The sequence below is a fragment of the Cyphomyrmex costatus genome, unplaced genomic scaffold (assembly GCF_001594065.2).
Source record: "Cyphomyrmex costatus isolate MS0001 unplaced genomic scaffold, Ccosl1.0 scaffold14, whole genome shotgun sequence".
Taxonomy (NCBI): Eukaryota; Metazoa; Arthropoda; class Insecta; order Hymenoptera; family Formicidae; genus Cyphomyrmex; species Cyphomyrmex costatus.
Window position 1 is genome coordinate 770,180 of NW_017275390.1, and position 25,507 is coordinate 795,686.

The 25,507-nt window shown below is 30.4% G+C and overlaps 1 protein-coding gene across 1 annotated transcript in view; it reads right to left on the reverse strand.

The window, feature by feature from the left end:
• Nucleotides 1–2,956: 2,956 nt before the first annotated feature.
• 5-HT7 (5-hydroxytryptamine receptor 7) overlaps nt 2,957–25,507 on the reverse strand; it is a 39,343-nt gene continuing 16,792 nt past the window's right edge. Inside the window, exons 2-6 of the mRNA XM_018551374.1 lie at nt 17,865–18,169; nt 9,598–9,890; nt 9,076–9,319; nt 5,266–5,478; nt 2,957–3,872 (exon numbers count right to left, since the gene is read on the reverse strand). Of these exons, the coding sequence (XP_018406876.1) occupies nt 3,063–3,872; nt 5,266–5,478; nt 9,076–9,319; nt 9,598–9,890; nt 17,865–18,035 (1,731 nt within the window). The 5' untranslated portion in view covers nt 18,036–18,169 and the 3' untranslated portion in view covers nt 2,957–3,062. The remainder of the gene's footprint in view (nt 3,873–5,265; nt 5,479–9,075; nt 9,320–9,597; nt 9,891–17,864; nt 18,170–25,507) is intronic.

The following is a 25,507-nucleotide window of genomic DNA, read 5'->3' on the forward strand; positions in this document are numbered from 1 at the left end:
CAATACTTTTAAATCTCCTAAGATCTGAAAAAGATCTTTCTGCAGTATAGAATGTTGCACGATTTGTATAAGCAAGAGTTCTATCATTTTTTATGTATTCTAACACAATTTCTTTCACAGCTACATCTCTTTTAAAAAATTTACGACATTTTTTACATTTTTTATCTCTATTTTCTGGGCACTAGTAAAATACCGATCGAGTTGTAAACATACGACTTTTCATATTTAATTTAATTAACTTTTATTTTTCATAAAATATTAAATATGTAGGCAGCCCTGCCATGCCGAGAAAAAATATCGGGTGTTCCACCGGGACTTGCCAACCGAGTCGAGTCCATATTAGCAATCAATCGTCTCGCCGCGGAGCCACACAGCCCCCGAGCCAATAGGAATTTAATTTTATATCTTACAAATAATACATATAAAAATAATTTTTATATTCGTCGGATTTTCAATTGGTGTGTGGAAATCCACACACGGAAAAATTTCGAGTGTGGAGTACACTACATCAACCACACTATATAGTCGACGCCCATGCCGATATACATATTACGTATTGATCGCGAGTGAGTGATGAAAAATATCAAAATATGGAAAGATATCTTTTTCATATTGTCTTTTCAGTAATACGAAGCGATACCTTTTAATCAACTTTTCACTTTATTGAAAACACAACCATTGAAAAATAACGAAAATATATCTTTTTTAAGTTATCTCTTCAACATATATACACATCTTTTTGTTTTATCGAAAAGATAACTAAAAGATCTTTTCGTCATCTTTTAGACATATGTTCGTTTTATCGAAAAGTCAATTTAATTAAAGACATTAATTGCGATCGTCCCCAGTAAAAAATTTTTCATGCATGAATATTAATATATAAATATATGTATAAACATAATATGTATCTAAATATATACATATAAACGTATATAATTATACATGAAATATATTTATACATCCTTCTTTCGTTTGTAAATTTACTCTTTTCACATAAATAATAATAATATAATAATAAAATGATGATGATGATGATGATGACGATGATAATATAAAAACATCACAAATAATTAAAGGAATAATTTTTGGTATTGTTTAAACATCAAAGAAAAAATCAAATTTGAAGAAATGTATAAAAATTACTTATACATAATATTATGAACATAATTTTATACAATCTGATTACACGGAAAAAAAATATATAACTAGAAATATTTAGTTGTGAGCAATATATATATATATATATAACTGTATTATATAACTTTTATATCATATAAAGTAAAGTGTAGTAACTACGTTACTTTATATGATATAAAAGTATATGTATGTATGTTTGATGTAACCAGATGTGACTTATTATTTATTTTGATGTGTCAATTGCACCAATGTAGTTATGTATGATCCGACAATCAAAACTTGATTGGAAGATCATTTACCATAGATAAAAGCTATATCTATTCGTGTACCCACGTAAAAATTGCTAATTTGTTTTAACTGGCCCAACATGAGCAGTCAAGAGTCACAAAAAGTTGTTGCAAAAAGTTTTTGCACGAAATGAACAAACCAGACAAAACAACCTGTTATTTTGCTCCGTGGACCGAGATATTAATCGTTGAAATTGATGACCATTCAAGTTAGGAAATTTTTCACGTCTGTGGGCACAAAGGGACATGAGAACATATAACTGAGACTAGATGTAAGCAAAAAATATTTATTCTAGACCCAAGTTTTCTTTTCTATATTTTCAATTACGTATATTACTCACACGTATGTAGAAAAACCCAAAAAGTAAGAAAAATTACAAAGAGATGTCATTAAAACCCATTTTTGGAGTCGCTTATAGCAGCTCCAAACTTTGACTCCATTCTTTTACAAATATCAAATTTTCCGAGGAAACGGCATTCATTTTAGTAAACAGGAGGTAGAATATTACAACTTCTAACCGTCACTTTTTCAAAACTAATTAGACATCTGAGTAACTTCCCTTGTAAAATGGATTTACTAAAAAGATTTATTACTAAAATTATAAATTACACTTTAACTTTTTAATATCTCAGAAACTATAAGAAACCATCAATTAAAAAAAAGTAAATCACCTCTATAACATACGTCAAGATCAAAGCTATTAGCGAAGAGTCCCCTAATGTGTAACGGATTTATATTACTAAAAATAAAAAAATTATGCATTTTATTTTTAAAGTCTTAAACATACTTTTTGAAAATATAATGTTTAATAAGTGTTATAAAGATAAGAAATCTCTTGACCAAAGGTTTTACGAGTATATATCTACAACATTGGAAAATTTTCAAAAACTGTTTTTAAGACTTTAAAAATAATAATTTAAAGGGAGGTATTTTTAAGAAATTAGATAGATTTAAAAACAAACAAAATATTATAGTCTGTATATTAACATATAGTTCATGTATTAACTTTAAATATTAAAAAGTTGTATGTATCACATTTTGAGTTATGAAAAATGATTTTTGGATAACATCTTTAAAAAAAGATGGAACATATAGTTCTTGCACAGGTCAGATTGACAATATACATTCATGCAAGTCTTTTAGTTCTCTTATGATTTTATGACATAACTTTAAAAATTCTTGAGCAACCTCGAAAATAATCTATTTAATTACTTTCTACGTCTGCAAAATTAACTGACAATGAGTTAATTAATTCAGATTATCAATTAAAAGAAATAAAATAGCAAAGGACGATACGAAATTCAATGTAGTAAATCAAGAAGATGACAAAGAAGTAGAACATGTGTTTAAAATAAACCATTTTAACAAAAAAATGATGAAATGATATCTGTACTAAAAGGGAAATAACAATAGTAACAGAAAGTAAATTATTAATTAAATAATGTATAAATATTATACAGAGCAAACGCCACTAGATCTTCTGGAACATGCTTGGTATCCATCTTGATCGATCACACAAGAGTTTCTGTTATACAAGGTGCATGAACTTCAGCGACAACTTGAAAGATGTCCATGCAGTACGACGATGATCCTCGTTGAATACCATAATCCTCGTTATCAGAGGAACACGCCTTGGATCAGAAGCGGGATATCTCCGATTCCTTGACAATGTCAATGATAATCTGATTTTTATTGACTATAACCTTGCTATCATCAGGCTCTTGTTTTTTGTTATCAATATCTTGTTTGTTATTACCAATGTCCTGGTTATTATCGTTGATGTCTTGATTGTTACCATCGATTTCCTGATTATTATTGCTGATATCTGGATTGTTATGGTCAACATCCTGATTATTATTGTCAATGTTTTGGTTGTTATTAACGTTCTGATTGTTATTGTCGATATCATGATTATTGTGGCCGATGTTTTGGTTAGGCTCATCGAGATCCGCCCGCTCGGTATTTTCTGTACCGTCATTACCGCCGTTAATTTCATTTCTTGTCCTTCGTTCACCAAATTGTCGTTGGTAATATTCCTCACGCATTAACTCATTGATGTTGCGCCAGCGCAAGCACATTATTAAAATAAATGGTTTACGAATCTCCTTGTTGAAAATCGCGTAGATGATTGGGTTCAACGCACTGTTACAATAACCAAGCCAAAGGAACAGGGATGATACTGAATGCGGGATAGCATCAGGTTTGTAGAATGGTCTAATTAGTGCTAACATAAAGAATGGTAGCCAGCAAACAATAAAAGCACCAACAATGATGCCCAAGGTAGTGCTCGCCTTTCGTTCACTCTTTCTTCTCCTTAGCTGACGTTTATTACAAATGCAGACCCGACTGTTACCAGTTCTCAGTATTCTTATTGATTTCTGTAACATGTTCCGCATAAGACTCTCTCGGCGCTCGCTGCTGAAGTGACGCCTTGGGTTACCTTCGCTCTGTAATAAAATAATTCAGTAAATAACGTCATTTACATATAAAAGAAAAAAAAGAGAAAAAAATTTTAGTAAGAATATATATATATATGTATATTGCATTATTTTAATAAAAAAAAAACCTTACACAAATCTTATGGAAAATAAATTTTGGTCAAATTGTTTTAAATTTTAATATTTTTGTAGCTCACACACACATGTAAAGCTGATTAAAATTCTTTAGAGGCACAAACTTCAAATATCTTAGTTTTTATTTCAGGACCTTGAGAAAATCTTTATATCGTATATAAGAGAATATAAAAAATCAAAATCTTTTTTGTTACACTTGTACAACATATGTATATATCAGTGATATATATTTATAATTTTAATTTTACGCCCGTTTTTAGAATTACCCGGAATAAACGATGTGAACGTGATCAGCGTTTTATTCCTTTGAGATACTTGATTTTCGTGAGTGTTCTTGCTATTTTGAAAATTTTAACATGCTTCTTAGAATTAAAAAATAAAATACTTTTTTCATACAATAATAATACTTTTCGAAATATTGAAAAATGTGATACTTTTTTCGTGATATTATATCCGATAGATTTTTCTGTAACATATGCATATGTATACGGTATACATCCATGATGCATTATGCAGTATTCATAATTAATAATAATAATAAAAAAATTTATCTTAACTATTTTTCCATATGTGATGTGTTGAGCTTCCGAAAATCCTAAGCAAAAATCAAGATACATTTGGAAATTTTATACCCCCTCAAAATTTAATTATAAATCTCTGTTAAAATCTCTGTTTTCAACTTTAGGATCTGTGGAGAAATAATATTTTGATTTTTCAAGATTATATATATTCTAATGCCATTTCTACGCATAAATACCGATTTAAAAAATTTAAGAATAACAAATCACGTTTTTTCTAAAAAAAATTTGCTATAATCTTTTTTTTTTACTTTATTTTTGATAAATTATAATGACAGATTCTGAAAGAACGAGAAATTTTACGTTAAAAATAATATTGCTTAAAGTTTTTAAGAATATTAAAATAATAAATAAGACCGCTGAAAGTTATTTAAAAAATGCATCTACCTGATCATTAATAAACTAAGAAAAATTAGAATAAAATTTACAAGAAGAAATTTTTTATCTTGATGGTAAAAAATTTCTTCTTTATTCTAATTTTTCTAAATTTTATTCTAATTTTTCTAATTTTTACAAGAAGAAATTTTTTATCTTGATTGTAAAAAATTTCTTCTTGTAAATTTTATTCTAATTTTTCTAAATTATATATCACATTAGTTGTATTTATGATTAAAAATAATTTTTTAAATTACCTCGAATTTTATCTTTAAAAAAGTTAAATATAAAGATACATAACATATACGACTTACTGTAGATGCGATGGTATTTTTTATATGTGTATTTGGTAGGCTGGTCAGCCTTACACACTTCTTATAGGAATGTCGTGGACAGCTCGTTGAACACATGATCCTATGGTGATCGAAAGGTGAATTAACATCGGGCTCCAATTCCATGTCAAATCGACCCACTTGATAATTCATGGCAGATTTATCGCGCGCGGCATTGAATAGTTTGTAGTTTATCTGCAATACAATTAGTAATATATACGCGTATTTATGATACATTCGATAAAAAATTATCGTCTCAGTAACAATTATAGTCACCCTACTAGTAGCAGAAACTGTAATGTGTGTGAGAATGTTAGAGTTGCAGTTATGCGAGATGCGAAGTCATGTCTCTAAAAAGGTAAGGAACTTTGTTCCAATTAACGTTCAAGCAGAGTAATTATTTCTTAAATTATTAATGCCAATTACAGTGCGATATAATAGCGAGACATGTCCATTTAATCTTACACATATATTTGTTATCACAAATTCAATTAGTCGCCATATCTGACAATGTCGCTTAATACACGAGTATATGGAATCAGATAAGCTTGTTACAAGCAGAGCTGTGCACGTATTTGAAATACTTAATTTGAAAAACAGTATTTATAAGACAATTGTATTTCATATTTTGTACTTATCGGAGCCTATAAAAATATTTTATAGTTTGTATTTCAAACACTAAGATTGACAATCAATATTACAACATTGTAGCAATGTTACTTTGAAAGACTACAATATTTCATAAAACATTACTGCAATATTGTAATAATATTCCACAAAAATAAAACATTATAATATTTTGTAATAATTCTATAATATTTAGAATAATATTACAGAGATATTTCTGCAACATAATGCAATATTTTAATAATTAATCCATTTTATTAATTGCTAAAATATTGTTTTTAGACTTACATTCAAAAATACACATGATAAAATTATAATAAATATTCTTAGAAAGCACACTCGAAAGAACTTAGGAATCTCCAAGAGACTCGTTAACTCATTTTACATACGCCTTCTTATAGACCTCTCCTGACGTTTTCTTCTTACGAGACGCATGTCCATCTTGTGACGGGATCGCGTACTTACGTGTTGAATTATAATATTACAGCAATATTATTTCCTACAAAATATTAAAATTACAATATCTCACAATATTGTTGCAATATTTCCAATAAAAACATTAAAATTTCAATATTACAGCAATATTGCTGTAATTTTTATAATATTGCGCACTATTAAAATATTGCTGCAATATTTCATGCTGTAAGAGCATTAATAAAAACAAACTGTAACTCCCTTATCTAAGCAAATATTTAAATTGCTTACATACTTCTGCAAAGTTCTTCTTTTTTAAAAAGTTACTACGCGCAGCAGTTTTTATACTATTTTAAGATGAAGTTACGCAAGTTGTAATTATCCTTTCTCGAAAACCTTTAATACTATTCATATAACATATAACTACTACTATTTCAAATAATGTTACAAATTTGATATTAGGTTTGATATAAAATTAAATTTGTCTTAAAAACTCCTACAGCATGTAATATTACAGTGATATTATATATTACATTAATATTACAGTAATACTATAATATATTACAAAAATATCACTGAAATGTTACATTGTCAAATATTACAATATAATATTACAGTAATTTGATTAAAATATTACAATGTGATATATCACAATGCAATGTCGTTCAAATATTACAATGTCTTATATATATGACTGCGAGCACGTCCGATAGATGGAGTTTAATTTTTCCTAAGTAAGATTTTTTCTATCAGACAGGATAGAACAAAAGTTGCAACATTATGAATTTTCATCCATGATTTTCAGATAATTTTACCTGAAACGATTTTTTTGAAACAAGTTCCCTAAAATAAAGTTGAGATAAATATAAGTTGTTTCCGATATACATTTTCAAAGGAAAAAATTATACTATAGATTTTTAATACTTATTATTATATATAATACTTATTATTTGTATCGGAATACGGCCTAAAAATGAGATTATATTGATTATTTCAACTCTAAAAATAAACTAGCAAATTTTGAATTTTGAATTATCTGTTTTAAATCTAGCTTTGTATCTCGTCCCTGACTTTCCATAAGATCACACAGATCCATTCCCAGGTTAAAAGAATTCAATTTTTGACCTAAATTTGTTTAATTAATTATAATTACTTGAAAAAAAATTTTATTTGATTTTTATTTATATTTCTGTCTTACTTTGATATATCAATTCTGCATGTGCAAAACTAAAAAATATGCTTTTAATTCAAAGAGCATGACAAAGTTTCACAGGTCCCAATATGGCAAGGAAGGTAATTAAGAACCACTTCGACCAACTCTGATTAACTTTAATCGATGGTTAGTCCAACAGAATTGACTGATCATATCTGTCGTTGACAAATGTAATTGGTCAGTTGCAATAGACTAATCGTCGATTAAAATTAATCAGAATTGGTCGAAGTAACCCTGAAAATAGATATGGCGAGCTAGGATATATGTATGAATCTGAAAAATGTGTAAAACATGTATGAATATGAAAACATTTAAAATTTGTAAAATTTAGTTATCTTACACGTACTTATTTTTATCTAAATAAGATATTCTAAAAATAAAAATATCTTACTTTTAAAAGAATAATATACCTAATTGTATGAATTTTGAAAATATATACGTTAAAATATATATATATATATATATGTATACGAAAAAAAAACTAAGAAAATACTATAATATTCCATAGTATTTATCAAGTTATTCGTATACGATTTGTTTACAAGAATAAGGGACCTGGTCAATACAGCGAGTCCTGCAATTTGTAATTATAAATTAATATTGCGATATATACCTCTACATTTATTTTATTAATCAACATGCGGTCACAGTTTGCAGTGGCGCTCATTTAGTCGAATAACTAATTGACAGTTACTCCCTTTAAACATTAAATTGAAGAAATTAATTCTGCTGCATTTTGGAACCGATGCTAATGCGACTGCGCTTTGTAATTGATAAGTAGTAATTGTTATTGTTTGGATTTCATTAATGATAATGTCTTGAATGTAGCCGAAATGTCCGACTTTTATTTTAAGAATAAAATTTGAAATAAATTGTGAGATGTAACGAACAAACTGCCGCGACATAATTGTTCTTAATCGCCTGTTATTTAATTATTATTATTTTAATCTCAAGAGCATATTTTTTTATAACACCATTTTTCTTATCTTTTAATATTGCATTGTAATTGCTAAATAAACATGTGTCAACAACTTATTATGTATATACATATATGTATTAATATCAGATTAATATTTGTGATACATTTTCTGATTATTTGCTATTTTGCTAATATTTTATATTCAATCTTTTTCATGAAATTATTCAATGTAAAAATAAACTTTATATTATCATTAATGCACAAATTTCTATTTTAAGCGTTATTAACCTGTATGATTATTTACGTTTTAAAATGGAAAATTAAATTTCAGCATACACAGCTAGACATTTTTACAATAAACGCATCAATTTTAATTTATTATCAATATTTAAAAAGTGAGCCAATGTGTACGAGGGCATCTTCGCAACCGCGCAAATTTCATACGCTATTGGCAAACTTCAATCGTTTATAGCCTCGACATTTTTCGGTATAAAACTTTTCATTTAAAAAATTTGCCAGTGAAAACATGTACTTTTTTCTAGGATACCTTATATAAATAATATAAATAGAATTACATTAAACTATTTGGTTGCCTAAGTTTACTTATTTAATATACTACCGGAATAATGACGAGTAGTGGAATATAGAAGCTTCCTACAATCGCGTAGATTTGGTAGATAAAATGCTGATAAAGTGCGCAAAGCGTGGGTCCATTTTGTACTTCTTCATATTCATTTCCCATGGTTAAAAGAGGCGGCAGACTAATACACATGGCTAGTGACCAAATGATAAAGATGTACAACGACATCCGTACTTTCGTCCTCTTCGTTTCATATTTTAGCGGTTTCATAATCAGCCAAAACCTTTAATATTAACAAAAAAATGTTAATTACGTTGCATGCTCCCCTACTGATAACGTCAATCAATAGTAGAACATTATCCAACTCAAATTAGTGCAAACCCAATCGGGTCGAAAACGCTATTATATTCTACAATGTTGAAATGCATATCCGGTAGGAACATTAATCAACGGAACTTGCGATAACACGTCAACTTTCATGAAAATTTGATTCCTGGCTGTTCAGTGTCTCTTCTATAATTCCTCGAATATTGATGGAGGATCATTAAATGATTAACTCACCTGTCTATGGAAACCATGCAGAGATTGAAGATACTGGCGGTGCAGTTGAGCACGTCGGCACTGAGCCAAATGTGACACGAGATAGAACCAAAGTACCAATCACCTGATACTTGATAGACTATGGCTGGTGGCATTACCACTAAACCGACCAGCAAATCGCTCACCGCCAAGCTGATCACCAAGTAGTTGGAGCGTCGAAATCTTTTGAAGTATATGATGATGAAAAAGATGGTAGCATTACCTGCTACTGTCAGGAAAGTGATGAAGAGGAGCAGCGCAGTCAAAAAAAATGCCTAAGAGAAAATACATTTTTACAAAATTTCTATATCATTGTCATATGATAAAATGTCGTAGATGCTCTTAAGGATCCTAAAGTCGTCTGTTTTACTGATTATTTTTCCAATAATTTTTTCTGACTATTTTTATAGATTTAAAAATCATTCTCCACAATTAAAGTGTATAAACGATAATGTAGTCCAAACCAGTCGATTTCATGTCAAAAATGAAGAAAAATTGAAAAATTACAGTTTTATTATTAACTTCTGACTCGCAACAATATTTACTTTATATAAAACTTTTACACCTATATACAACTTTTATACTTTGTATGTATAAAACAATCTTGATTTGGACTTGATAAAAGAAAAAAACGCAAATAGCTCTATGAAAAACTACAAAATTTATATAAAAAAACAAAAAAATTTTAATTACAAGCTGCTTCTATGCAGATTACATATTTCTTCACGATATAAACAATTTCAAGTATATATCCAAATAAAAAATGAGGATTACATGAACAAACAATATTGTGCTCTTAAAATTAGACTTAGATATCTAATATAAAAGATTAGTTAGTTAAAAAATTTGTACGTACGTGTGCGTGCGATATTGATGCAGTAGTGTGTAGTGATATGTGAATGACACGTAAATCGTATGTGTGAAGTCCTACTGAATCGGTAATACAGACGACTTTAGGATCCCCTTAAGGGGATGCTGTTGTCGACTGCAATACCGATGAAATATGCATTTCGTACTTTTCCATTTTCTTCATTTTCATTATATAAAACAAAAAGTCCTTATCCAGAATAAAAGAAAAAACGCAAATAGCTGTGGAAAACTCTACAAACCTATATAAAAAACAAAAAAAATTGTATTATAAATTACAAGCTGCTTCTATGTAGATTACATATAAACGATTTCAAATATACAGGGTGTCCCATGATTCACCTGACAAATATCGCGGACAGATAGATCGGATTAAACTGAGACGGAAAGTCCTATATCATTTTACAATTTTCGTAATAGTTAACGAGATATTAATGTCTAAAAATTACTGAATACGTGCGTCTACCCGACCTACTATTGCCGAGTGTATGCCCATTGGTAGCTCGGCGTGCGGGCAGTGGGGAGCGGCGATGGCCTAGCAAGCGCACCACCCAAATCATGACTTTAAGGCCCGGTTGCACCAACATTACTTGATTTTAAGCTCTACTTAAAACTCTATCTATCTTGTATTAAAGTCGAAAGAGAGACAGAGACAGTTTAAGTCTCACGTTGGTGTAACGGGCCTTAGAGGCTCGCGGCGGTGTGCGCGGCGCGGGGCGTTTGTCAGGCAGACTCCATTCCCCGCGCACCAAGCACGTATTCGGTAATCTTTAAACATTAATGTCTCATTAACTATTACGACAATTATAAAATGTTACAGGACTTTCCATCTCAGTTTACTTTCCGCTCTACTTGTTCATGAAATCTGTCAGGTGAATTTGGGACACCCTGTATATCTAAACAAAAAATAGTTTCCCTACATTTAAATAATGTATAGTATAAGAATAAAATCTTCAAATTATGATTTTAATACAATATAAACTCTAATAATAAAATTTGGCCAAAGCTCATAATACAAGATGTTAAAAATAATTAAAATTTAATATATTATAGATACATTAAAATTTCGAGTGAAATTACTTTCGACGTTTCGAGCTTACAAAAGTCTTCATCAGTCGCATATAAATATATACAAAAAGAGCAAATCCAATTAACCTCTCAAAAAATTTGGAACTGTAAAACTGTATGCCCCAAATTTTTGTGGCAATTGAATAATTGGCGTACACATCATAAGCATATGAGAAAGGTATAACACAGGCCAGAGGTCTAACGTAAGAAGAAAAAGAAAAAATCCAATTAAAACATAATAAATGTCACAAAAATAATAAAGTTGATGGAATTAAAATATAAGATTATATATATGTATACAATAATTACCAAGATGTTATAGTCGAGTTGCAAAGTGTCAATATCGAATTCACCAAAGTCCTTAGTTGCTCTCCTAATATCTCCTGTTCAATAAAAGACGAAAATCTATTTTCGTTCTTAACTATTAACAAAACATATTGTGAAAATTATAATAGTATATATAAATAATAATACATATCAGTATATTTTTCTTATTAAAGTTAATATTAACAAAAAGATGATGATGATTCGCTTGATTTTGGGGCAATTAAAATATTACGTTCTTTACGGAACAAAAAATCGGGAGAGTAACTGAGGACTTTGATAATTTTGATATTGTGAAGCTTTGCAACTCGAATATAATATATCATGAACGTATTTATTGTAATCTCATATAGATTCCATTAACATTGTTGTTTTTGTTATATTTATTACATTTTAATTGAATTTGTGGTAAAACTGCAGAATAAAAGGGGAGCAATCCGCGATGGCCTTGACATATGTTGTCATGACCTTGAATAACCTCCAACAAGTTTCAGTCGTTGCTCGTCCTTCGTTAAAAAGTTATTAACAAAGAAGTTTCAAAACTAACGTATTATTTCTGCTATATGTATATGTACGGTAATAAATATTATTCTACACCTCTCCCTGTTTAGAAACTTTCCACGCGAAACAACTCTCACCTCTCCTTCCCCCTGCAAAAGGGCGGTCGACTTCTATGATTGTATTAATGCATGTGGGTTTCGACTTTCCACGCAAAACGAGAACTACCTCACACCAAAAAATTAGGTTTTTTTCAGTAATAGAGCCCCCTCCCTGCAGGGAGGGGGGTGGAACTTATTGTATTCGCGCATACACTTTACAGCGCATACATTTTACAACATGATCCAAGCATATTCTGAGGTTTCACCCGTACATCAGTTTAACGGGAGATTTGCCTTCTATTCTTTGGCACTACGATTTCAATGTAATGCGATAAAGTTTATCAAGAATATTTAGATTTGTTTTCTCTTGCGTTAATTTTTTTACGTAACACTTTTCAAGAAATGACTGTCGATTTGACATCGAGTCGACATCAATTTAATAAGCCATTTTTCACTTAGTTAAAGGTATTGACAAACCTCTCCATTACAACAAGTCCATTAAATTGCAGAATAGAATGCAAATAAGTAATGAAGAAATAAGTCTTCGAAAATGGAAATTACGAAGTCAGCAGTTTACACATCGATAATTTCAGACCATTCGCTATTTGCGTCTACTACGAGAAAGGAATAGGTATTGTGTATTGTTCCCATAAAGTTGATATAAATTTGGATCCATGAGCCCAACGGTATTGGTCATGAAGGTAGTAGACCTCTAGTTGGTGTTTTCGCAGCTTTAACCTAGTGTTCTCGAACATACTGTTGTATGTCGTGATCGATATTCGATCACCAGTACACGAAATTTCGCCATATTAACTTCACGCCTTCCATACCTGGGTGTGCCTTGTAAAGTTTCAAGATTCTTGTTCGAAATTGTTTTGGAATCGGTCACTCCACATCCAACATCCATCGATTCTCAGATAACATGCATGTTGCATAAGATACCTAAAAGACATCGTTTAAATATCTTATGACATAAATGTTATTGAGTTATGCATTCCTGCATTTATAGTACTATGCGAATTCGTGCAATATTTGCTTAATTGAGGAATCAGCTTTAATAGTATCAGCGATGATAGTATCTTTTTCTTATGCATTTTGATTATTCTTAATCTTGACAATATATCAGCATGTAAGAATTTATTGTTTCTTAACGTACTCTATGTCAAAATCATAAACTCTCAGTAATAGAGAAATAGGGTCCATTATTGGAGCCTATTTGCTGTATAGATTGTTATGTTCTTACAAAAACTAAACATAATTAATAAGAATTTGTGGTCTGTTTGCAAGATAAATTTTCGCTAAAATATCGTAATAAAGGTTGGTAACTGCGAAAATTAAAGCGAGGCCCTCCTTCTCTATCTGACCATGCTTTTTCCGTTGTGGTTATGAGATGCATGATAAATAAGTCTGATGACTTCATGGAGAAATAAACGTAAAATATGTGCTTCTATAATCCGCCTGTATAAAGCGTCGCCTGTAAGAATTAATAATTCCATGTCTCGGATCATAATGTGTCAGCATGAGATCCAACTGAAGTATGCTCTTAGACTTGTTGAAAGATTGTTGACATTTTTTAAACCATTTCCATTGAGAATTTGTGCTTGAGGAGTTCATCAACTAGTTTCCGCCATCTGTGCATATTCTTGATAAATTTGTCATAAAAATTAACGATATGAATACGAATAGAGCATGGGGTTATATTGTGTGGAATCGACATTTGTACGATTGCCTTTGTTCTTGCAGAATCTGAATGGATCCTTGTTCATCAATAATCTGTTCCAAGTATTTGATTTGTTTCATGTGCAATTTACATTTTTACAACTTAAGTGAAATCCAAATTTCTAAATTCGCTGTAAAAGACTTGATGGTAGATTTTGATCATGTCCTGTTCGTTTTCACTTGTTATCAGTACGTCGTCTATGTAGACTGTTGTGCCGGATAGTCCTGCAGTCATAGTATCCATGCTCCATTGAAAATTGACAGGTGCTTTAATTTCAAAAGGTAAGCCATTGTACATAAATAAACCTCGATGTGTATTCATCATTGAATACTTTCTTGATTTTTCTTTCATTTCAATTTGCAAGAAAACATCTGATAGGTTGGTGACACTGAATATTTTTTTGTTCGCTAGTTTTGCGAAAATATGATGTAATATTGGAAATAACAATGATGCGGCTCCACTTACAATTAGTGCTTAATCAAATTCTGTTAGAGTTAAGTCATCACATATGCGAATGTCTCTATTATGTTTTTTGTCACTACAATGGATGGATGCTGCCCAGTCCGAGTATTCGATTGGCGAAATAATACCCATTTTCTGGAAGCGTTTCAATTCCCGATCGTCATTCAATGATGACGTAGGCTATTAGACGTTTTGCTCGGAACACTGGCATGGCTTCTGGTTTTATGTACAAATTAACTTTTGTCTTCATACAACGAAAAAGTGTCAATGAATATGTCGGAGAATTCTGATTGGATCATGTGCCTCTTGTCGTGCAATTTCATAACGGTATGTTGATAGAGATTTTCCTAAGATCAAGTTTGTCGAACCGGTCAGTCTAAAATCGTTGTTTTTTCTTTTTACATGAAAATTTGCAGATTGACACTGAATCCTGTGTATTTGAGACGTTCACTATAATATCTTGTTTGAGATTGCATTCCTGATCAGATCGTGAAACGTGAGATTCTGCTTATCATCCAATGAAAATAACTTTGTCCGGATCTTGACATCTACAGGGTGTTTGACAAATAATGAAAAATTCTGCGGCAATGGACATTGTCTAGCGACGACCATTGCCGCTTATTATAAACAAAAAGCGTGCCTAGCGACGGCGAACGCGGCGCGCTTCGTTGGACGATCATATCCAGCCGCGCGCTTGCATTTGGCGATAGGCCGGGCGAATTTGAATATTTTTATAAATTAATATCTCGTTAACTATATTCCGAAAATTGTAAAATGGTACAGGACTTTTCTTCTCAGTTTAGTCCATTCTACCCTTATGCGACAGAATTTTTCATTAATTATAAAACACCCTGTATATTCAACCCACTTACAAACGTGAGACATTTGAACTGCCGTGATTCCACCGACCTTTAGTATTCTCGCATTATTTATTTACGAGTGCAGCATATGTTCTGAAATCTTCATTGGGTTGTTTTGAGAGTTATACAGTTTTACAGTTAATATTATTGGCCTTATTATATATAAGTGGAAGCTTCGTTGTTGATGGCCCATCCCATCTTTGTCGCCAAATCTGTAATATGCGCGGTAGAAAAGAAGAAAAGGATGTTAATTAATCACGAAGCTTCCACTTATATGCAATACGATCAACGTATTATAATTACAAAAGTAGTAATTCTGTACTCTGTGCCTGTCTACTTCGATCTGTCTTCCGCCCGTTGATGCTCTTTCTCGTCCTCAGCATGAGATATTGTGCATATCGCGGTGGCAACATAACATTTACGTATTGAGTGACAAATTGTCGTATTTATTAATATAACGTTATTATCAGTTGATATTTAGGACATAACAGACTTTTAAAAAAAGTAATTAAAATGCATTTAACTTCATTAAAAGAGAAAGAAAGAGAGAGAGAATTTCATGTAGGAAAATATAAATAAAAGATTATTACTTTAACTTAATCAATTTCTGTTAAAAAATGAACTTTATTTTTCATACACATGCAGTAACATGCATATAGTTATACATAAATATATATGTATACATATAGGGTGTCTCCGTATAAGTGATCACCCCTTTTTATCTCGTAAACTAAAAGATATACCTAATATAATATCAAATTAAACAGTTCCAATTGAATTGTTTTCTGATCACTTAGGCTAATTCTACAATGTGCTTTTTGTTTCCTGTTTCTTGTTTGTCTCTTGCCTTCTTGATCAAAAAGGTAAGAGACAAACGGAGACAAACAGCAAGAAACAGGAAACAAAAAGCACATTGTAGAATTAGCCTTAGATCAATTATCCATGTAATGTTAGAAAACAGAAAGATAAACATAATTTTTACACGACAAAGTAAATATTTTGATATAATAAAAATTGTAATGTCCAAATTAACGAACACAACGATGCATGACGTAACAATTTATTTCTCGGTAAAATTTCATTTTAATTATACAAATGAAAATAAGAGGAACAACTTCCAATGATCTTAATCTTAACAAATGTTATCTAGGTCATGATCCTGAACAACGTTCAAGAGGTTTTAGCCGTCGATCAAACACTTTGAGTAATGTTAAAGGCAGTGATATTGTAAAATTTTGAAAAAAAAACAAGATATATCACGTATTATTTATTGTATTGTATTATAAATTATTTATTGTATTATAAAACATATCTGTTTATTGAAATGTCGCACATCGTACATTTAGCAATTATTTCTCAATTTTATTCGCGGAGTAACGCGACAGAAGTAGTGATTAAATAAATTCAGAGCTGTTTATGTAGAAGAGCAGAAATTAATTTTATCTTCATAACGTAATCATAAAACAGAAAATATCTGAAAAGTTTATATTTATCGTTTTATACATTTTCCTTTATATACGTATGATGTATATGCATTAGCAATCATAAATTGTTTCTGACTACAGATCAGGAACTCGATCCGAAAAATTTCGATCTCAGATAACGGACCGAAGCTAAATTCAACTTTTGATTTCAGTTCTTTATCATAACTGACAATGAGTCCGTTTGGATCACGATCCTTCTCAATTTTGGTTTTCGGTAATTATACAAGGTGTCCGGAAAATTGCCTACCCCACTTCAGGAAGTGATTTAGGACCCAAAAAAAAAAGAGAACAAAAGCTACATATATAAATATAAGTCTGGAAATAAGTTGTTTCCGAGTTATAGCCACTTTTATGTTAAACAAATCGTGATTTATTTTTTATTATTTTCATTATAATTTATTTCATAGTGTTTTAACATAACTAAATTCTTTGGTCCAAAATAAAATTATGTATGTTATACAAAAAAGATGTTAATTTAACTTGTAAACCGACACCAATTAAAGTAAACTATTACAAAGTTACATGTTTGTCCAAATAACAAACATATATAATTGTACTCTAAACAGAGAGAATTTTAAATTAATATAAGATATAATCCTTATATATATAGAAACATCCACTTCAGAAATTTCTAAAAAATGGATGCTAACTTTAATACATCCTTCTGATTTTCTTGTTTTTATCTATAATTATCTAGTTATTCATCCAGAAAAGGATTTTATTCTAAAGTGTAAAAAAATATTGTCGCTCACTCATTCATTCTTGCAGAGTATATTCATAAAAAGAATAAGTATAGTTTATCATTTACAAAAAACCAATTCTTTTAATTATAGTCATACAATAATGTTACAATTGCGTCGCTTACCTCTATTGCATTGTAGGGAGAAAATTCGCCGGGAAAGTTTATGAAGAAAGAAAGAAATGTGGTAGCTGGCTGAACATCATTAATAAACGGCGTTGAGTTTGAATAAATAATTGATGTTACTGCGTTGATCGGATCTTCCTTCCTTATAAAAATGATATCTTGTGATGCCATTCTGATGTTTCTCGTATCCTTTCGATCACTGGATGTGAGGGTTCGCACAAGCGTATAGTATGGAAATTTTTGCCTTAATTCCAAATGGAAAAACTCAGTTTTTCTTTATCCCAGTCTTCATCAACTTTCACTTTCTGTAAAATCATGATCTTTATAAACATGAACAGTAATATTCCTGCCATTAAAATAAATTTGGAAATATGACATATATACGTGCTAATTTATTACTAATATATATTGATCTATTTCCCTTTTATCTATTTAGAAAGATTAATATTAAAGATGGAGGTGTTGACTTCACGTTACGCTAGCCCAAACTTTGAAAAATTTGTTAAATTCGGTTATGATGTTAAAAATCAACGATAAAGATGAATATGTATTTTAATAAAGATAAAATTTATATAATTATTTAATTATTTAGTTCATTTCATCAAGATACCAGCAAATACTGCCTACTAGAAAATACTGAGATTCATTAAGATATTTCAGCATTATGTACGTGGATTGCTGATATCTTTGAATTTAAGGCATTTCTCCAGGGTTTTACTGATTTTTAATTTCATATCTAAATTCCCCTAAAACTATTTTTAAAAACACTCAAATTTACGGTTTATTTCGAAAAATCGATCTTTTCAACACTCTGCTGAATTAGAGTTATAAAGTAGTAACATAAATTAATATTTAATTATCAAAAAATACGATAGTGTCTTGCGCTAAATAGAAGCATAATACGAGAAGCATAACTGTTTTATGTATCTATGCCTAGTAAATCAAAACGTATAACTGTAATACGACTTAGGGGGTACATAGAAAAAATAATGATATTTTTCATGGTTATGATGACGATATATAATTGTCACATAATTTTGTTCTTTCAAAGAACAAAGATATATTTCTTCGTTACGTTACATAATCATAACAATTATTTAAAAATGTAATCTAGCACACATGTAACTCAAAATACATAACACAAATACAACAATTGTGAGCTTCCAACAATTTAACGAATGCCATACAACTGATATATATAAAATATATATTACATATACGTAATTAAATTTATCCAATTGCTAGTCATGTACATTTAAGAAGAAACTATTACCGTTTTTTATGTCATTCTATTCTTGTTTTATATTAATAATATTAATAACAACAATAAATATATAAGAAATGACACAAATAATTCTAGTATCTCCCTAAACATAATCCTGCAGATTGTAGAGTTTTTTTATGCATTTCTTATTATCCATAACATCAATGTTTATCACTATTGTAAAAAAACACCCGAGTAAATCATGAAATATAACATATATATATAGCTGTTATATTATACAAATGTTAATAATATTACATGGAATATTATTTGTAAGGATAAATATAATGTACGGCTCTACGTCAATAACTTTAAACATTTCTATATCAGAAATATATCAATAACGTACTGCAATATAACATAAACAACTTTTTACATATTCCTATACGTATATACAAAATAGGTAAAATAATAATAAAAATTGACGCTGTGTGTGGATAGTAAAAAGTGCATAAAAACAATGTAACGTTATGTATGTAAGATTCAATTTGGAATTAATCGTGAGCAATTGGAGGGGCTGTGTTCGGGGAAATATTATTATATATATCGTCTATTAGATATAAAGCAACACTATTAAATCAATAGTGTCAAATTTAATCTAATTTTATTTTATAGCGTTTTTCACTGGCAAGGCTAATGCGCACTCAGTGCACATTAAAGTTGTTATACATTACTCTAATCTGATGTTAAAGTGAGATATCTCAATTGATAAAATGCCTATTCTGTATTTTGTCAAATAACACAATAAAATATTAAAGATTATACGGTTTTACTAATTTTTTTTATTTTTATCAAACATATATTTCTACGTCGATTTGTGTACAAAGTAACATATTAAAGTACACTGAGTGCGCACTAGCTCTGCCAATGAAAAACGCTATTAGTCGACATTGCTGTTATATAATGTTAAATTGATATTACGTAGTTTAAAATGTAACTATTATTTCAGTATAAAATAACGATATATTCTAGCAAATTTTATAGATTTCAACCTGCTAAACACGATAATGCTATTATTTTTCAGGTTAAAGTTTTTTCTTTATCATTAAAAAATAGAATATTGTGTATATCGCAACATTTATCAGACAAACTGCGGAAACAAATATCCTTACAGTACAAAATGTTACAGCAATATATAGCAATATTACTTTAGAGATTGTAGTATGTCATAAAACATTGCTGCAATATTGTAGTAATATTTCTATGTTCACTAAAATAAAACATTGTTGCAATATACTGCAATAATGTTGCATTTAGAGGAGTATTGCAGATATATTGTAGCAATATTATGCAATATTTTAATAATTAATATAGTGTTTTATTAATTACTAAAATATTATTTTATAGCATTACATTCTAAAATTCATACAATAAAGTTACAATAAAAAAATTTTCGGGGGCTTAGAAAACACACTTAAAAAAACTTGGGAATTTCTAAGAAATTCGCCAATTCGTTTTGCGTACGCTTCCCCTACAGTATGATACATTGTAGCAATATTTTAATGGTATGCTATATTACAAAAATTGAAGCAATAAAGGATTTACACGGTCTTTCGGGTCCCCGAATGTTTTTTGCCCACAAAGTGTTTTGGAATGTCATGCTAAGGAATATTTTAGCAATTAATAAAACTAAATTAATTATTAAAATATTTCATAATGTTGCAGCAATATTTTATAAAAATATTGCAATCTTTCAAAGTAACATTATTGCAATGTTACTGTAATATTTGGTGGTATAGAAGATTGTAATTCTATAAATATGAATATTAAAATTCATATTCTTTTCTTCCTGTATATAGTATATAATATGTCTCAATTACAATTTAATTTTACGATGCGAGCTTACAAACTCCAAGTACACACATTACGTAAAAAAATGACACTCCGGCAAAAATATATATATAATGTAAAACAACGCTTTGATAAAGTATGTTTCGAAGCGTAAGAAAAATTGCACAATAAAACACACGTAAAAATAAGATAGTATATCAAGATATTCAGCACATGCTTCGCACTATAATTAATTACGTCGTTTAACATATCTAACTGTGTTAAAACGTATTTAATCGTGCTGAATAACATGATTTATGATGGTAAGAAACATGTAATAAAAACTTCAGCTAAAATAACACTATTAGATATAGTGTAGACGCAGTGCAGCGAAACATGTAAAACCAGGCAGAGACGCGTCACATTTTCCCTCATCGCATGCCACTGCAGGTGCTACCATCAAGGGCGTTTTTTCGTTATGCAACCAGAAGCAACCGCGACTAATGTAAGATTATCTTCGTCTTCAGAGATCAAATGACGAAGATAGCCTTAGTCGTGGTTGCTTTTAGTTGAATAACGAAAAAACGTCACAAGTGAGGAACAATAAGCCGTACTGTAAATTACGACGCGACGGGGCGTCATAACACATTGGCTCAGACATTTTATTTTTTAAGTCAAAAATTACAGCAAATATCGCAAAACAGTATAAGACTTTTGTTCCCTTTGATCCCTTCTACATCCCTAATGCCACATGATACAACTTGAATATTTGTTCAACTTGAGAAAATGTCTTTAAGCTCAGGCCAAGGTTAAATAAACTTTTTTTTAACAAACTACCACTTTTATTGCATATTCTTGTAGTTTATTTCAAGAGGTTTCCTAAACACTATAATAAAGTTTTTTTTTTCTTTAAGTAAATTTTAAGTTATGAGGTTTGAATGAGGTTGCAGTAGATGAAATTTATATCCAAGATATCTGATTGATGGCTAAAACTTCTTATATGTTATTCAAAATTACTTTAGACTTTGATAACCTTTGTTGAATAATATTTGGAAGTTGTTCCTCTTGTTTTCATTTTTAGTGTAAAAACATGTGTGTGCGTATGTATGTATATACATTATGTATACACAGAGTGTTCCAGATCTACGGGATCATCACCTCTCGTGAGCAGGTTGATCAGACTAAACTGAATAAAAAAATTCTGCACCATTTTGTAATTTTCGCAACAATTAACAATATTAATTTCTAAAAATCGTTAAATAACACGAGCTACCGCTAATACAAATGCGTGACAAGATAAGACCGTCCATCATCGTAGATTGCTGCGCACGAGCAGCGAAAGAAAACATCTCGTGCTGGACGGTCGTATCGCGCGCTTGCATTTGGTGGTAAGTTGGGTGAATAAACATTTATTCGACGATATTTAGAAATTAATATTTCCTTAACTAATGTGAAAAATGCAAAATGGTAGATAATTTTTTTACTCAGTTTTATCCGCTTTACTTGCTCGTAAGAGGTAATCTTATAAGTCTGAAATATCCTGTACAAATTACATACAATATATATATATGTGTGTGTATTGGATAATTCTTCCGAGAATGTTGGGCAGGTAGAGTGGACTAAACTGAGGCGGAAAGTCCTCTATCATTTTACAAAATTTTCGCGATAGTTAATAATATAATATATTCATTTCTAAAAATTGCCGAATAAGAAGTCCGCTTACTACTGCCAAGCATACAGTTAGTCACTAAAAAGTTGCAACATTTTTTTTCGATTCCGGAATGCAACTTACTCACCAAGTGATTAATTCTTACTTATGGATCTAATTATTTACTATTTTCAACCGTTCTACGAGTAAAGTCAAGTTCCGAAATCTATCGAAAAAAAATATTGCAATCTTTCTGTTATAGCTGTACACCGCTTAACGCCCGCGCTGTGGAAAGAGCTGTTTATTACAAAATGGCGATGGTTACGCATGAAAGATCAGGGTTCCCACAAAAAATGAATTTTAAAATTCCCTAACATTTCCCGGTTTCCCTGACCAATTTTAAATTCCCTTACTTTTCTCGGTTTTCCAGACCCGAGGGAACCCTGAAAATAGGTAGCGCAGGATCTCTGCTTTAAACTAAATAACTTAATTTTCGTTACAACAATTTTTGTAATTATAAAATAAGACAGTTTTTGCAAGTCATATAACAAAATAAATAATTATTCACGCCAAAATTTGTCTACGTATATATAAACAGCAAGCGATAATACGCGTGGACGATAAAAATAATTCTTTTTGTCCTTTTCATGGCAAATAAATTACAACGAGTTATCATTTCCATATCACTTTGCCGTAAATGACATTTTTTTAAGTACAATAATGTTTCCAATAGGTCTAACTATTCTTTTTGTATATTTTAATGCAAAAATTGTTCGAAGTGCCTTCCGTGTTTTAGGAAATTTGGTTATTCGAGTAATATTAATTGTATGTTGCACGATACGTCATCTCCGGTGGTATTAAAACCTGCGAGAATTACTTCTCGTAGGTTACTATCTCAGCTTCTGTACCATTATGCCTGTGTTCGACTAAATCTTTAATGTAACTTCAAACAAAATAGTCGAGCACGTCAAAATTCAGAGATCTTGTCGGCCAGATGATTGAGCCACCTCGACCCACCCACCTGTCCGGATAATGCGCGTGTAACATTTAGCGTGCTTTCCAAGAAAAATATGGTGGAATCCGTCATGCTGAAAAATCAGCTCCGCCAGTACGCGAAGAGGAACATCCTCCAGAAGCGTGGGCAAATCGTTTTCTTAAAAATATACGTACATGTCTCCGTGGCGTGGCGGAAAGAAATGGAAACCAATCTGAAAATTACTGAAAATGAATAATTTGAAAAAAGAAATGTCAGAGAAGGTTTCTTATACTTGTAAATTTACTACTTACGATTCGGTTTCCGATTATTCCTATCTAAACATTAATTATCCAACAATATTGAGAGAGAGAGAGAGAGAGAAACGCGCACTCGCGGACGTGTGGGTTTTCCTGTGACCAAAATAAGAAATTATGACTGTTAAAAACTCCATTTGATATGAAAGTGGCCTGTTCGTCTAAAGAATACGATCGGGGAAAGAATTCCTCCGGCACTGCGAAATCCTGTGTATTTTAACGATAATTAAATATACAATATATTAGAAGCAGGATAAAAAATTAAAATTAAACAAAAATAATAAAAATATTATACTTTCATAAAAGTGAGCGCATCCTTGATCTCTTGGAAAAAGTTGTACTTCTTGATAATGATACGAATGCAATCCGTTCTTGCGTAAAATACCACGTATTGCCAAAAACCAAATATGCTACTTGCACGACACACGTTGTTCCCAGGATTTTCTTCAAATTCTTTGAGAATTCTCCTCATCGATTACAATGCATTGGTGCACCAACTAATTGGTTACCATTAGTTGCCAATATAGTAACAGAAATTCTGTTTCCCTGGCGTATTGGATGCATTTATGTAATAATGAAAAAGATCTTTCTACAGTACAGGATTATGAGCAAAAGTGTAATCACTTTTATATATTCTGACACAACACCTTTCACAGATTTTCTTGAAGAAAATTAATCACATCTTATAGATCAGAGATTCCTATTTTCCGGCCACGAAAGAGGCAACCGACCGACCAAGTTTTAACATGTGACTTTTCATATATAATTTAATCAACTTATATTTATGTTTTACATTATTTTATTAAAAAATAATTAATATGTTCTTTGGGTTTTCAAGTGTGGAATTTCACATATGAAAAAATTTCAGATGTGGAGTACTCCATATCTTTCATCACAAAGTCGCAACCCTTACGCTGTACTTATCTTAGCACCGAACACACTGCCGTATCTCCTAATGTGTATAATCGACTTCTATTGAATCGATAAAACAGACGATTATTTAGAATTCTCTTAATATCCAAAAATCGCATACCCAAATACTCATATTAAATCATCACCGTTCTCATCTAAAATATGCTCAAACTGATGTATACTTGTGGGCAATGAGATTACAATATTCTTTTTCGATGATTTGTAGAATATGCAAAAACTATTCATCATCGATGCATGTAATGAGCGTTTATGACAATTGACAAATCAGAATATAGAATCAAAATTCAAAGTATACAAGGTGAAATAGTAGTAGATACTCCAAAATTAGGGTAAATACAAAAGAATAAGCCCCAAACAGACAATTTTGTTTGATAAATTTATTTACATTTTTGATGTAATAAAAATTAATATAACAAGATAACGCATAATAAAGTTATATATTATATAGTTAAGTAATTACATATTAATGATATAAATACATAGGATGTTTGGTAATTATATCGATAAATACTCGTAAACAAGTAGAGTGGATTAAATCAAATCGAAAGTGTACTATTTTACAATATGGATAAATATCGATAAAAGGAGATCCAGCTCTGATGACCTTGATCTTAACATATTGTCAAAATCAACCTTGACCCTAAGCAACCTCCAACAGGTTTTAGTTGATGATCATCCTTTGTTTAAAAGTTATTAACAAAAAAATTTTTTAAGTGACATTTCTTCTGTATACTATAT